The following is a 16556-nucleotide window of genomic DNA, read 5'->3' as shown; positions in this document are numbered from 1 at the left end:
ATAATAATATGTATATTCGATGATAGCGGCATCCTGTCCATGCAACGCATTGTTTTACAAACAATGCATATGTATATTTATAAACAATTTATTACAAAAAAAATGTTAATTAGTTACATTAAATGTCCGGAAACAGTAATTGTCGCCCTGTTTTTTAAATAAGAAGAAGTAAATACAGTTGTACAAACATCATATAATAATTGTATTTTTAATTTAATATGAATGTGCGTTTTGGGTGTTAAAGCTTTAATACTTCTTCCATTTCATTTTTAGTTTCTATTTAAGATATAAGGAAATTATGTTAATATTGATATTTTAGTAACTTCGTTTTGACAGCTGAAAAGAATTGTTGTGTTATTGTTGAATTTATGTTATATTTAGAGAGTAGTATAGATCTATTAAATTATTGAAGAATTTATATCAAAGTAGGATATAAACAGGGCATGACAATCGAAAGTCATTTGTAAAATTGTGTTCAGAATAGTTTAATTTTATTTTATAACACAATGCAATTGATAAATTGTTTAAACAGTAATGGTTGTTGCAAGCCAAGAGGTGCTCTTAAAATTGTTTGCAAATTATATCCATGTACGAACGAATATTTACCCTTTCAAAACCTGTGCCAACAATGTATTTTGGATAGAAACTGTCATACGTTAATGAAAAAACTTTCCCTGTCGGAAATGATATTAAGTCAAATTTACGAAAGCACGACCAGTTACTCCAAAACAGTCCTGAACTGTTTGCCAAACAACAGACGGTGATCCGTAGTAAACACCTCATGCTTCAAACACACACCTTAAAATATTCTATGAAAATATAGCGTTTTATCACTTTTATGTATTTGTATCCTGTTGATCAACAACAATCGTTCATATCACTTTTTTTCAACTAAAGTGGTGGGGGACATATTGTTTTTGCCCTGTCTGTTGGTCTGTCTGTCTGTTGGTTTGCGCCAACTTTAACATTTTGCAATAACTTTTGCTATATTGAAGATAGCAACTTCATATTTGGCATGCATTTGTATCTCATAGAGTTGCACATTTTGAGTGGTAAAAGGTCAAGGTCATCCTTTCAAGGTCAAAGGTCAGAAAAACTAAATCAAAGCAGCGCAGAAGGGGACAGAGTGTTTCTGACAAACACATTTCTTGTAATTAATATATTCGTCACATACGGCTTCGGTGACAATATAAATTTTATCCGTTCAGAAATAACAAAATTGGCGACAGCAATTGCGACTTCAAAAATAACTCCTGTCATTGGATTAGAACGTCAGGAAGTACGTACTTGAAACAAAGTTGCCATCGACATAGCGGGTAAGATCGGCAAGGATGCTGACATATCAGACCCAATAGTCGGTATGATCAGACTCAATGATGTTAAAATACAAATACGTGATGCATAATTAAAGCTTGTTGTTTTCTACGTATAGCATGTATACGTTTGTCTGATACAAATACAAAAACATACGTATACTACTTCTCCAAACCGCTGTGTGAGCACATACTATTTCCAGTTCATTTACCAAAAATTATGCATAAGAGGACAACTCGGATTATACGGTGACTGTATAAAAGGTGCAAAATGGCAAATCTTATGCCGAATACAACGTTTTATGCGCTATTGAAGTGTCTTTTAAAACTTCAGATTTACTGTATCTGTAATGTCTTCTACCGTTTACATGTCAGTCGATTTACATTTAAAGACATTTATTGAATCCACTTTTTCAAGAGTATAACTCCAAAACTTTCGCACTAGTACAGCTACCGAAATGTTTTAGATTTAGTCTCTATGACAGAAAAACCCAAATTATTGATGAACCCGCACAATTAATTCGAGCAACAGATGCAATTACACAAGCCTCGCTATCATTTTGTATTGTTGCGTGTCAAATAGATGCAAATGTTTTTCTTTTCATTCGCACAACTATTTTACGTTATCCATGTATAAAAAACTAAAATGTAATATGCAATTATTCCCCAAGACACAGACAAATGCACCGGTCAGTTATGCAGGATAGGTCATTGTCGGCTCGGGTACTACTTAAATGTAGCCCGGGTACTCTTAAGTATAATTAAATGCACCCCTGGTACGGAAAATATACTGACACTTAATTCTAAATTGGTCGTAGTCGGCTAACTTTTCAAATAAAATATGTTGATAAATATGTCAATATTCTGTAGAATCGCGTCTAAAGAATCGAAACTTCTTTTCAAAAAAGCATGTTAAGGCAGGTTTTGTTAAAAGAAAATTGTGTTTCGTATTGTGTAGCGCGTTTTACGACAACAACTTTTAGGCGGGAATAAAACGCGGGTACAATTTAAATTAGCTGGTACGTATAAGAATTTTTTCCGTACCAGGAATACATTTAAGTGTAATTTAGAGTACCCGGGGTACATTTAAGTAGTACCCGAGCCGAAAATTGGATGCAGTAAAAGAGGACTTGCTTCCACGCAAATTAATCATCTTTGTATAAATTAAGTTACTAGTAAAATTCACAAATGGGCCATGATCACATAAAAGTTGGAGCAGATACAATTCCTCCTTTTTTCCATTACATTAACAATATGGTTATTCAGCAGTAAACTTTTGAGCGAATTGCACCAACCGCAATTGTGTTTTCATAATCATTCAATTGCGAGCAAGACCAGCGTTAGTGAAACACAATTCCCCCTACTGCGCTGAAAAGCCGCATCGCAGCTATTGTAGTGAAAATTTGTAAGTCCAGGGCCCATAACTACGCCAAAAATCAATGGACCGAAACAATTATGAAGGTCATCTGAAGGTCATGTAGGTAGACTCGCATACCAAAAATCAGCTCAATATCTGAAAGCGTTGCGTAAAAAAAATCCAGAAAACGGAATGCCGGATGGACAAGACAGACCGACGAAAAAACAGTTCGACTGCTATAGGCCACCCAACCGGAGGCATAAACAGTTTAAACAAGAGATTGCCAAGCAATATTGTCCCATACCGGTGAAACTTCATCATTGTCAGTAAAAAAAATATTTTTATTTTATATTTCTTGCCATAGCAACCAGAATTCTTGACGTAGAACAAAATGAAATGACGTGCATATACTCCATATTTCCATCTATCCATGTTTCAAGTTTCATGAAAAAATATGAAGAATTTTAAAGTTATCGCAGGATCCAGAAAAGTGTGACGGACAGACAGACAAACGAAGTTTTACCGGTAGGGGACAATAATCTGTAGGTGATATTTGTATTGTACATGATAACAAAAACCTTTTTACTTCTTTTTCCACAGATTCAAACTGGTTGCTGTTAACATTTCACAGGTAAGGAAAACGTACATGTCTGTGTTGGCTAATCTACAGATAACCCAATGAACTATATATGTGTAGTGTACTTCCTAGTTAAACAGGAATAACTAGTTCACACAACGCATTTATCTATCTACGTAAATATTGCTTCATTTACCAGTTAAAACGGGTTGTGAACCATATCTATTGTAAACCTGTAATTGTAATTTATTACTTAGTGTTTTAACAACGGCCTAAGATACAGTTTGAATCGGTACTCCCCATGAACTTTGCAAATCGTCATTAATACCAACTAATTTCTTAATGAAAATGCTAATTCAATTAACAATTTGTAATCTTAAATGTATATCAAAATAAACAGTATATCGTTTTATGTTAATCTAATTTTAACTGAAAACAATTGTACTTTAATAAACTTAAGGCCCTGATAGCGTAATTTTTTTTGTAGTACTTAGTTTTATTAACTCCCAGCAATAAGTCTGAATTTGAAACCTGATTATTTTACTAATCAATTAAACACAGTCATATTCCCATATAATTAGTCGACAGAACAGGCGTGTACATGTATTGGTGTCATATTAAGATATATAGATCTAAACATGTCTGTTTACGCAAAGCTAAAACGTGTCTGCACATGAACGTACATACAAATAACTATATAATTATTGCCAGTTAATCATCGTAATTTGTTCAAAGGGCGCGCCGAAACGCACTTGTAAAACAGTTATTTCTTTCACGTTTTGAACACAAGATCACATCTAAAAGGACAAGCATTTAGCACTATGGAAACGGCAAAATTTATAAATGCTATTTTTTGAGCCAACATACGTCTAGTGGTTATGAGTATATTTAGACGTAATTAATTGAATTATATTAATTTGTTCAAACACATGTGAGTGATCTTTGAGTCTCAACGCATTATATTGCCAAGCGTTCTATTAAAGAACCACGCTTTCAACCACAAGCGGTTTTATCTGGTATTTCGGTAGGCGAAAATAAACAAAACAAAACAGTGTTGCACAAAAACTATTTAATTACATTTAAACGTATTTGAACACGTACAAATCTGATCCCTAGAACATAATGTATTCCTTAACCCACGCAACTCATTAGTTTTGAGTGAAAAATCAAAATCACAGATCACAACCAAACATGAACATAATTTCAAACATGTCTTACGTCCACTAAAAAAGGCCGAGTCTCGGAAATGCACATGCTATGTAAGCGAGCTATCTACCAGGTTTAAATATTGACACCTTACAATAATGGATCACCGTATCAATCAGGAATACGTATAACTTGTGCTTACTAAAAGAACCTGAACATGTTCAAGATCACTAAAAGCATAACACATCGAAACACAAAATAAAACGGTGATAAATGAGCATGTATACATTATACATTTGTTCACTATCAAAGTTTTTATACGCGAGCTGACATGCTTGCGTTGAGAACAAATTGCGTTTCTGGTATGATAATACAAAGAAAATTTATCAAAATAAAATCACTGATTTTGTGTCGTAAAATATATAAATCAAAGAAGCTTTGGAACACTGTGGCAAGGCGTGTACAATATATAGTTGTGCAGATCGTAACAATGGAATGGATTATGCGTCAGCTGCTGCTATAGGTCGGTTTCTTTTTCAAGACAACCCTCAATTCAGGCACTCGATAGTCCTCACCATGTCTGCAAATAGACCATTAAAATAAAAGTAACAATGATAAAATATTTTTTACAACTGACAAACTTAAATGAGAGATAGGGGAGATACGGTCGTAGACGGGATTAGATGGCCGATACCTACACGAGTTAAGTGTCTAGCGATCTGTCAACTGAGCTAGCTGCTCCGTATTATTGCATATTTTTGTAACTGGTTTATAAATATATATGGCGTTTTGGAAAGTTGTTATTTAAATAAACTGCACACTTCGTATACAAGTATTATATTTTTGAAAATACAATAACCATGTTAGTCTCAATCTTACAAATATTTTTAGAAGTTTTGTGTCACGTCACCCTTAGTATAATATTCTTTGAGTGATGCAGACAGTCTGTATAAGAAAGCTGAGCAAAAACCTATGGATTTGTCTTTTGAAAGACTTAAAATCCTGTAAGCAGAGCAACTTATTTCTCTTCTAGGTGTATGTATTGCAAATTTGTATGTGATATCACGAACCTTCAGATGAAAACAAACACGCCAACAAGGCCTTATAAGCCGACAAAACCCCACACGAACCTAAATCATCGGAGTAAGAAAACAAACCACAATCGCATGCCAGAACTAGGAAGTAAACAAGGATCAAGGAGTTTAGTGGCACCTGTACCAGCCACGTCGCAAAACGTACATTCATTACCACAAGTACCTATTTACTGCCATATCTGAACTGGTTGTCACGTGACTATTAACTAACCTTTATAGCTGATTTCGTTGTCACGTGACCCTGTTGACTCACCTTCGTAGCTGATCTGGTTGTCTCCGTTGATGTCGACCTCTCGCAGCAGTTCGTCCACCTCGTCATCCTTAAGCTTCTCCCCCAGGTGAACGAGCACGTGACGCAGCTCCTTGGCGTCGATGAAACCGTTACCGTCCTGAAGGTGGCGCAAAATAGTGTTAAATGTGAACTTTTGCAAACTGTTGGAGACCTGGAACCACAAAATATATATGAGTTGCGTTTTCGAAAAACGGGATATAATGAATGTGCGTAACGTGTCGTACCAAATTAGGGGACGACAGGGACGACTACTTCGGCCTTTACTGGATTTTTGTTTAAGGGAGGCTTCATAAAAACGACCAATAGCATGAAAGCGGAAAGCGGACTGCACAGGCTAATCTGGGACGACACTTCACGCATATACCTTAAGTCCAGTTTTCCCATAACTTTGCTCATGTAAACGTTTGGAAAGGGGATATTTTCACTATCATATCAGACGGAGACTTAAATCGCTTTTTAAGACGACCATTTGGGGCAGTGAGGTAATTGGTGACTATTTAAGTTCAGATGAGGCACACAACATGGGTAGAGACAAACATTCAATCTTGAATTACATGTTAAAATAAAACAAGGACGCGCTAGGGATTACCGCTATCCACTTGGCCTAGGTTTATGTGTGGAGGTGGTAAGGTTTAATTATTGCTATATTATAAATACCGGTACTACTACCAGTACATGTGTAGTACAGCTTGATTTGACCAGAATAGCAGGGAACTGTGGTCTACATATACAACCAGTTAGGTAGGAGTTATTTACTTGGCTCATTAATTACCACATGCTTAGCAGCAGCTTTGTTCACACCACGTTACTTCGGGCAATGGCTACTTCACATTCAAAGTTTATCTTCTAATTACTTAGTTATTGCATACTCAACATGAATCTAGTGATCTAAATCTGGTATGAAACTAACACAAATAACACCAAATAATACTGCATGCAAATGCCAAACACTGGAAATTTTAAGTGATGTCATGAATTAAGTGAAAACGTAATTTTAGTAAAGTATGCGAAAAATAGCAACAAATGGATGATAGTCTTCTACCACTTCCTTTTTTAATATACTCTCTGGTTTAATGACATGCATTTGGATATTTCAAATAGTCGACTTGGATATTTCAAACAGTCGACTGAATATAGAATAACGATTTCACAGAAGCAGTTAGGTTTATTCATAAACATGCCATTAGTGTATATTATTATATCTGTACGCTATGTCGTCCATTTGGTACCTACACAATTGCCAGATAAGAGCATAATCATTACAAATATAAAAAAGTATACATGTATCATGTATACAAATAGTAAAACGTTTTAAATTGGGAATAAATACAACCTCGTTATGAAACTATTTAACGCTATATAAATAACCGTCTGTACCTTGTCAAAGATCCTGAAGGCGTCAAGCAGGCTCTCTCGGCTCTCTACCGGCGGTGCCTTGGTCTGGATGATGCGCTTCAGGTCCTCTAGTGTGAACAACTTATCCCCTTGGCGAGCTGCATGAAAGATACACGAGTTCAAACCAGAATAGGACGTCCGTTCTGGGAAAACCGGGCTTAATGTATGTGTGTAACATTTTGTTTCAGCTTAAGCTGAGCAGCTCTCACAAACTAATCAAGGAAGACACTTTTTGCCTATGCTGAATTTCGTTTAGAAGACACTTCCTTTAAACGAATTATAGCATGAAAGCGAAAAGTGTTCCTGAATTACCTGTGCAAATGTTTCCCAGAAAGAGGCTGATATTTACAATTTTGAGCTCAACATTACATTATCACAATCTTAACCCGCAGGGTTTTTTTGGCTTGATTTTATAGCCGAAATTCGGCTATGTTCCCAATCCCAAAAAGTATACTTTTTTTCCCAAAATGTGGCAAAAAATTCCCAATTTACAATAAAAGTGTCTCATGTGTATTTCATCTCAATTTTAATTCAATTACCTAAAACAAAGTATTATTTGATTTTGTTTTTTTAATTTGAATGATTATAAAGAGTTATATCAAATTAAGTATTTCCCTTATTTGTGGACTTTTCGTGTGGAAAAAAAAGGCTAATGAATTTATTTTCCCAATTTCATGAAAATGCCGATAAAATTCCCAAATCCAAAGCCATGGGCTATCTTCCCAAAAAGTGGAGAAAAAAACCTGAACCCTTTTATGCCTAGTGGACTCTCCCATCAGTCTAAATTGGATCAATTTATTTCCAAAATTACAAATGTAGTGACGTCTAGTATATTTATTTCTATATTTAGAATATTTCTAACAGAAATTCTTTTAAGAAAACAGCGCAGACCCTGATGAGACGCCGCATCATGCGGCGTCTCATCTGGGTCTACGCTGTTTGCCAAGGCCTTTTTTCTTGATGCTAGGCATAAATGGGTTAAATCAACACCTGAATAACAACCAGAACTTAAACATAGAATAAAATGCCAATCTTTTATTTATAAATCAAATCATATCAATAAATCAAATTATGTTTAGGCCAAAGAAATTCACATTGAACAAGTTGATGAAAATACCAACAAGTTGCCTCGTATTTGTTGAAGGACGAAATATTGTCTGTATTTGTCTTATCAAAGAATCTTCACAAACTATAGGAATTTCCTTACAGTATGTTTAGTTTATAATTAAATGAGCTGTGGTATGATTAAGTCGTTTCTTTAAACACTGGCCTTAATGCTTTATGCTTAAAGTGTGGTCCCAGATTTGCCTATGATTTGTCACTGGAAAACAGTGACGACAATTTTCAATCCTGTGGTATTTTTCATTTAAACGAAGTCTCTTTGAAGCAAAAACCCAGTTTTTGCCGAAAATGTCGTCCTAGATTAGCCAATGTGGACTGCACAGGCTTATCCCGGACGTCACTTTAGCACATGCATTAAAGAACTTACTTCCGAGCATGTCGCTAATCTCGTCCATGGTGGGGCTGATGCCGATGCTGCGGATGATCTGCGTGGCCTGGTCCGTGCTCACCTTGCCGTCCTGGTCGCTGTCGTAGATGATGAACGCCTCCTTGAGCTCTGAACAAAAATGACATTTTCAAAGTTCTTAAAGATTTATTGTAATTCAGATTAGCACATATGTCAGAAAATAAATTTGCAACTGGAAACAAATGTGTTTCATTTGGCGAGAATGGCGATCGACGGCGAAACATCTGTTTTACCTCTTATCTTTGCAAGTTCACGATTTTGTTAAATGTTTGTTTATGATTATCTAGTGGTACATATGCAACTAAAGCAACTGACGGTCACGCAGACGAAGATTTTTTTACGTTTAAAACATTTCACTTAAACAACGCATGATTGTGCAGATCGTGGCGAATGAAAAAATGGAACTACCATAAGGTTCAACAAGAGATACCTACAAAGTTAGAGCTTAATACATGTATATTAACATTTTGTTTAGAATTATGGAGATCTAGATTAATACGGTCGCTTATTGTTTACCAACCGGTTCAAAGGATGGCGAGATTTTCATATGATAACATATATTTAACAAATAAAGAAACACGGTTAAATATAATATACCATCAAGGAGAAACTTTGAAAATAGTGCAAACCTTCGTTGGCAGTGTTTTCGAATGGACGTCAGTATCAAACACGTGTACAAACACTTAACGTAATTAAAACGATCACAATGCGGTAAGTACTGTATATCAACAAATTCAAAAATACATTCGGCAAACCCAACCCCGTGGCGTGATATCTTAAAATTAGAAAGAACAAAAACATCAATAGATATAAAATAAGCAGATCCACGAGAAACAAACGATCCAAGTCCGGGAATTAATTTCTTTTTGGCGGATAGCTGAGATAGATATATGGATATTCCTTTGCCATATATAAACAGTTTGTCAGACATTATCCCGATGCAATCCAATCAAAGTATTCAATTGAAAATATTTGATACTGTAGATTACGGAGGATATGTACTGCTCCTCAAAATAGAATCACATTAAATGTGTACCATCATGTTGTAATTATTGGGGAAATTAACGTATCAGACTTTTGACAAGAGCTTGCAGTTTCGAAGATAAAGATATTGCTACTACTGAAGAAGGCTATTGTCGATACACGTAGTACCGTATTTAGACAAAAGCAATGTGTAAAGGCGTGTTTGTACGCTATATTTTATTTAGTCCATTCCAAAGATAAAGTTGTAGGTGCAAATGTGTTTAAAGATGTTCTTGATTATACATCACACAACAGCACTTTCATAATAAATCGTTTAAATTAATAAAAAAGAAGGGAAAATGCAGGAAAAAGTACAGTAGGTTTCAGTTTAATCTGCATCAGGCAGGATTAACTGCATGTTCATTGAGTCAAAATGTAACATGTTTTGCTACATAACATCCTGGTACACTTTAGTGTGGTACGGAGAATACATGTTATTTGTACTTCGCGTATTAAACAGAGAGTTCAAAGAATGTTTCTGTTAAAACAAGACGTGTTTTTATGGTTCACTCTGACCCTCCCTTGAATATTTAAAGGCCGCATTATGGAATTCAATTATCGCTTCGTTACGTTCAATACAAAATCAGTGATATTGTGTTTTTTGTAAAATAACCCTTACCAGCTTGTTGTTTTTGGTTCAGAGTTATTCCGGGTGCCTGAAACGGTAAAAAATACTTCTTAAAGCAACATACATACTCAAAATGAACATATATATTTAACGGCCACAAAATGCTCGTTTTTATTTTACTTTTGTCCCTAATGTGTTCGGCCACAAAATGCTCGTTTTTATTTTACCTTTGTCCCTAATCAATAAAATATAATGTAATGTGTTAAATCTATGTTACCAGGCCACATTTAACGTTGAAATTTTCGGCTATCGCTATAAGGAACACTGATTTTTTATCGGTAAACTTTATTTTACTTTATTTTACGAAATAGTTTACGAAATATTCGTCGATTTTGAGTATTGATGTGGCTTTAAAGGGGCCTTTTCACAGATTTTGGCATGTTTTGAAGTTTGTCATTAAATGCTTTATATTGATAAATGGATATAATTGGATATAAAAAGCTCTAGTAAAAATCAAGAATAAATTTTTAAAAAAGGGTAACCCTCAGCAGGGCTCGAACCACCGACCCCCGGAGTCCTGGAGTAAAAAGTCTCCCACTCGGCCATCTTTCCAGATGCAATCACGGGTGTATTTTATACTTCATATAACCAATCGTCGTAGTTTCACACAATAGACAACAGAAATCTCCAAATTATTAATTCGTTTCGCGTTCTAACGCTTTATAATTTTCGGGTTTTTAAATCGTCAAAAGATGCATATAATGGCTATTTTAGAGCATCATAGTAAATGTTCAGTATTACTGTTTCCTCACAAATATCATAACTAAAACGAAAATTTGCGAATCTGAAACAACTTTTTTCAATTTTGTCAATTTTATTCAAACGTGATAAGGCCCCTTTAAACTTAACTACTTCGCCTATATAGTATCAGGTATGTGTATATATGTATGCATATATAATTGTGATTCACTCACCCCTTCGTGTACCTCAAATGTAAGAAAACTAACGACCCAACCCTTTTATTTGAACAAGACCGATGATTTAATCATACCCGGAACAAAACGTGAATTTTAAAACATGATAAATCATAAAGAACGCTATCTTAGTACTGTATACGTAACAAAACCAAACACATCTAAGGATAAGTTTCATGATTAGATTTTTCAAGTGTACAGTAAAGGTAGATAACCGCTGTTCAAGTTGACACACCTGTCCAATTTATACCAAATTTAAATTAATGCTAGGAATAAATAATAACAAACTAAACAGAATATCCGACATTAATTATAACATACCATTTCTGCAGTTTGGTTTGATAAATTAAATAAGTAATCCAAATAATACGAATATCTTGTTCCCCAGACTAATTCAACCAGTTATCCCAAACTATTTTTATCGATAACACTCGGGGCGCCACACAGGAGAAAGTATGTCACGGCAAGCGAGACAACTCTTGTATTGATCTTGATAGTAGTTATCGTATTTTCAATAAATCTACGCGGGACATTTAAATTTATTTATTAATATTTATATAATTCAAATATATCAATTCGTTTATAGAATATATAAAAATTAGCAACCGACGGATATGGCAATATTAATACAATATTTAAGTGATATTATGGGCATTTTTCACTGTTGATTTGAGCTGAAAAGAATTAACAGTTCAAAATAGTTATAATGTGGTAACTGACCAATAATCTTCAACTCATCTTGCTACCACTTGTTTGTAAAAAATATATTATAATCGATATTTTACATGACTGTACAGTCCTCTTAGCCGAGCGGAACTGTATTTTTATTAGGATCGGAGTTAGTGTTCGTGTGTCGTATGAATAGATATGAACGAATCTGCACTTAAAGTGAGAATATACGATTTTTATATGTGTTTAATTATAATTAATTGATAAAATATGTTACAATAACACAAAATAGGCAAGAAAAAGTATACATTAAATACCAATTTCATAAAATGCAGCAAAGACAAATTAGCGCCCCGAGTCGATTGTGACGAACATATTTTTCTACAATAACTGAAGCAGTCGTCTTTTTATTAGGACCAGAGTTAGTGTTCGTGTGTCGTATGAATAAATATCGTAGCAAAAATTTAAAATGAACCGTTAAACTAAGTTTAGATTCACATCGTACATGAATGATATACATGCTGGTGAATTCGACTGTACAGCCGTTTTCGATTTCAGAATTAAATATCTGGCTTATTTCGCATTGTTCTTCTGAACTTTTATTTTATTTTATATTGAAAGATATATATAATAAGTTTTTTACACATCTTATATAAATTAATTTATATTGGACAAATTCGTATATACTCGCTTTAAACATGATCAGTGATCAAACAAAAGTATGCATTATTTTTATCTTTCCGGGATATTGTTTCAGTATGTTGATCCTGCATTAACAAATATAACTGCATATGAAGTGAAAACACCAAAAATAAACACCTATATACTGATAGATGCCCATAATATTATCACTTTAACAATGATGATGGTGATGACGATGATGGTGATGATGGTGATGATGATAATGATGATGATGATGATGATGATGATGATGATGATGATGATGATGATGATGATGATGATGATGATGATGATGATGATGATGATGATGATGATGATGATGATGATGATGATGATGATGATGATGACGACGATGATGATGATGATGATGGTGATGATGATGATGATGATGATGATGATGATGATGATGATGATGATGATGATGATGATGATGATGATGATGACGAAGAAACCCCGCTTGTTACACAGTCAGAACTCTGCGCTATCCAAACCGCAGAGTATGTTTTTTGGCCTAGGGCGTAGCCCTAAGGCCATAGTAATGATACAAATTTCTGAGACAGTCAAAATTGGCTGGCTGCCAAAACCCACGAATGAATGCATTCCCAAAAAGTCCGATTTACCACTTGGCGGTAATTCATGCGCAATCAAAGAAGATCTTCGCAGATCTCAATAACCCGCCTTGTAAATACAGAACATCACTATATAACATGACAGTGTCATAAAACGTGTAAAAAAATATTATTGAAGCAAAATTGCTAAGCATTGGCTTCGACATAGTTTTTTTTATTGTTTGCATATTCATGCGAGAATAAGTTCCTCACTTGACGGTCTAGGCCGAAAAGATATGGGTGTCTTCGGAGACAGTATAAAGAATTTTTTTCTGATACATTTTTGAAGACATTACATTTGGTATTTATAAACATATTTTAAGATATTGTTATTTTATTTTGCGTTAACGTCTTTCAAGAAAAAAGAAAATGAAAAAAAAAACAACAACAAATATTCATGATCATTCTCGGAAATATACGAAGTTACCGGATTGATATTTCACTGCGCAGATCGAGCGCGCAAATCGAGCGCGAAAAGTTCTGCGTGAGACTACGTACACAATCTTTACACCGTTCTTTATCAGGGTAAAGGCCCAGTCTCACTATGATGCCGGCGGAGACCCTTTGCGTGATCCGGGATCTACTGGGATGAACCGGGGCTCTACCGGGATGAACCGGGGCTCCATCGGGGAAGACCGGGATGAACCGGGGAAAACTGGGGCTCCATCGGGAAAGTATTAAAATGTTTAATACCTCCGGGATGAACCGGAAGGACCGGCAACGACCGGCGCGGCACCGGGAACAACCGGGACGGCACCGGGAACAACCGGGATGGCACCGTAGCTCCACCGGGACCCATACAGACCCCGGCAGAGCTACGACAACGCCCTGGTGAATGCCGTTAGAGTCCCGGTATAGCGACGGTATATAAGAAAACAGGAGCTCTGCCGGAACGCCACCGGCATTCACCGAGGCTCAGACGGGGAATTACCGGCGACGATCGGGGTAAAACCGGGGCGTTGCCGTAGCTCTGCCGGGGTCTGATGCCGGTAAAGACACGGTGAGTGCCGGCGGTGTTACGGTACACCGGGGCTCTGCCGGCTTTCACCGGGGCTCAACCGGGGCACTACCAGCGACAACCTGGGCTATGCCGGGACGCTGCCGGCTTTCACCGGGGCACTACCGGCGACAACCGGGGCTCTGCCGGGGCTTCACCGGGATAAACCGTAGCCAGTCCGGGTTGACCGGGACTCTGCCGGGCTGTTGACCGGCTTCAATCGGGGCGGCACCGGGAAATGGTGTGACTGCGTTAAAAAAAATCTACGAATCATCCCGGTCCTCGCCGGTCGACCGGCGTTAGCAAACCGGGATGGACCGGAGCTCTAACGGCAAAAGTGAGACTTTGGCTTAAGTGGATTTTCTTTTGTATACACCTTACAAAGGAAGTATGAGTGTTTTCCTGATCTGTTAATTATGTAGTAGAAAGCTATTTAAGGCTATTGAAAGTGATTTATTTGACGCCAACAATAACAGTTTTTCGCGGCCATGTTGTTGTTGTTGTATATCTTCACCGCCTATGTAGACGAACCTCTACCAGATCTGTAGAGTTGAACATAAGGTTATCGTTCCCACAACCAGTATCGTGTTGTCCTCCACCGTCTTTGTACACTGTAGTATTTTCACAAATATTGTCTTGTCTTACAGTCTCTGAGCTTCTGCACTCAGCCGCTAGGGTCAATCCGTATAAATTCGGACAAAGGGAGAAATTCGGACAAAACATCGTAAATGCATTTTACGTCACACTAAACCTAGCCCCAGGCCTTCAGCGCCTACAGCGTTTTGATTAAGTTACGGCCTCAAATACCTTAATGTCCGTATGTTTAAAAGGTGACAGTTGGGTGTATAGTATTTATAAAGTTTGTCAGCAATATATAAATGTATCCGATTTGTTGATACGCTCGAACAGTAAACCTTTTGAAATCACAATATCAGACTTTAATACTCTTCATACAGTTGAACGAACGCTCATTATCAGCCAATATAGGTGGCGCTGCTGCCTCTTACTATGAGGATGGAGAACATCAACGTCCCGTCCGTTCTTGTAATGCATCTTGAAACATTTTAAATGAACTTGTTCCAATCGGCATACCATACCGTCATGATGGAAAATGATTGTCGTGTTTAAAGACTTCATTAAAACAGACATCATCTTCATGTCGTTGTTAAAATGTGTATTCTGGATACCACTTACAACGCGGCATTTGATTTATTTACAAACCGATTAAACAGATGAAATTATATTAAAGGTATTAAGTATGAGTTGTGTTTATATTGTAAAGGCCTTGTTTTGCATGTAAAAAAGTTTTTATAACTGACCACATTTAAAGGATCTCTGATAGAAGATGCAATTGTTTGACAACCACTCCCGTAAACCTTTGATTTTTATTGCATATTTAGACATCTATTCGAATTTTCTAGGCCAATGGAAACTGATAAACACATTTGTATTATCATTATGTGTCTATATTCTTAGTAATACTTCGCTCACTGGTGTACTGTGTTGTTGTTTAAACTTTCAAGACAAGTGAGTGCAATATAAACACATTTAATTAAATGTTAGTTAAATCAAAAGAGTCGATCAAAATTCGTTCTGCTAACAATATAAGCATTTGATTGTTATTAACATACTGCTTTCGGTTATAATTTATAAATAAGACCTTGGCGTCAAACTATCAACACTATCAAAACTTTGGATACGCCTCAAACCACTAGACATGTAAGATTGTTTAGTTAGTAGTTTACCAAACGAAACATACTTTTGTTACAGTTGTAATGCATCATAATGGCGCAAACATGTTCATCATTGCCAATTTACTACGTTGTCATCTGCTTTGACTAAACGTACTCAATCGTATACTTAAGTATTTACCAGCATTTTTATAATGGACACCGTCTTTTCACGCGTTATGCTCGGAAACAATATGTTCGGGATGTCTAATGACTCCACTAGTGTTTTTGATCATTAAATGCTTGTAAATTATCCGACTATCATTTGTTAGGTATTAGTAAATTAGTATTTTCATTTCTTTTGCTTTTTGTCTTCAGACAGCTTTTGTTCGATTTCCCGGCGTCATTTTTGTAAAATCATCGTAGGAAAACACATTTAAAAGAGTTTGACTTGTAGTGTTTATGTAACTGACTTTTTTAATACAATGCTTGTTACTTTCCACCATTCTCTTTTTATGCTTTGGCATGTTAAGCGTTGATATAGTCACCTGTTATGTTTTACAGATTTGGTTTATCCCGTCGAAGGTCGACACTGTCTTGATCGGTCTCAGTCTATGGCTTCCCAATCATTAAATGGGACGGACGAATATTTTGTTAGCTACAT

The 16556-nt window shown here is 36.0% G+C and overlaps 1 protein-coding gene across 4 annotated transcripts in view; it reads right to left on the bottom strand.

Annotated features, from left to right (window-relative positions):
• Nucleotides 1–11733, bottom strand: part of LOC127875207 (calmodulin-A-like) — a 34118-nt gene extending 22385 nt beyond the window's left edge. Inside the window, exons 1-6 of one of the 4 annotated variants that reach the window (XM_052420064.1) lie at nt 11589–11733; nt 10345–10381; nt 8664–8792; nt 7157–7272; nt 5741–5930; nt 4302–4973 (exon numbers count right to left, since the gene is read on the bottom strand). In XM_052420064.1, coding sequence (XP_052276024.1) covers nt 4942–4973; nt 5741–5930; nt 7157–7272; nt 8664–8792; nt 10345–10381; nt 11589–11591 — 507 coding nt within the window. In that variant the 5' untranslated portion in view covers nt 11592–11733 and the 3' untranslated portion in view covers nt 4302–4941. Of the gene's footprint in view, nt 1–4301; nt 4974–5740; nt 5931–7156; nt 7273–8663; nt 8793–10344; nt 10382–11588 lie in introns of those variants that run through there. The other 3 variants (XM_052420066.1, XM_052420067.1, XM_052420065.1) reach the window with 3 other exon arrangements.
• Nucleotides 11734–16556: the final 4823 nt, after the last annotated feature.

Source organism: Dreissena polymorpha, chromosome 3 (genome assembly GCF_020536995.1).
Source record: "Dreissena polymorpha isolate Duluth1 chromosome 3, UMN_Dpol_1.0, whole genome shotgun sequence".
Lineage (NCBI taxonomy): Eukaryota > Metazoa > Mollusca > Bivalvia > Myida > Dreissenidae > Dreissena > Dreissena polymorpha.
Note: the sequence above shows the minus strand (reverse complement) of the source record. Positions and strands in the feature narration are given on the sequence as shown.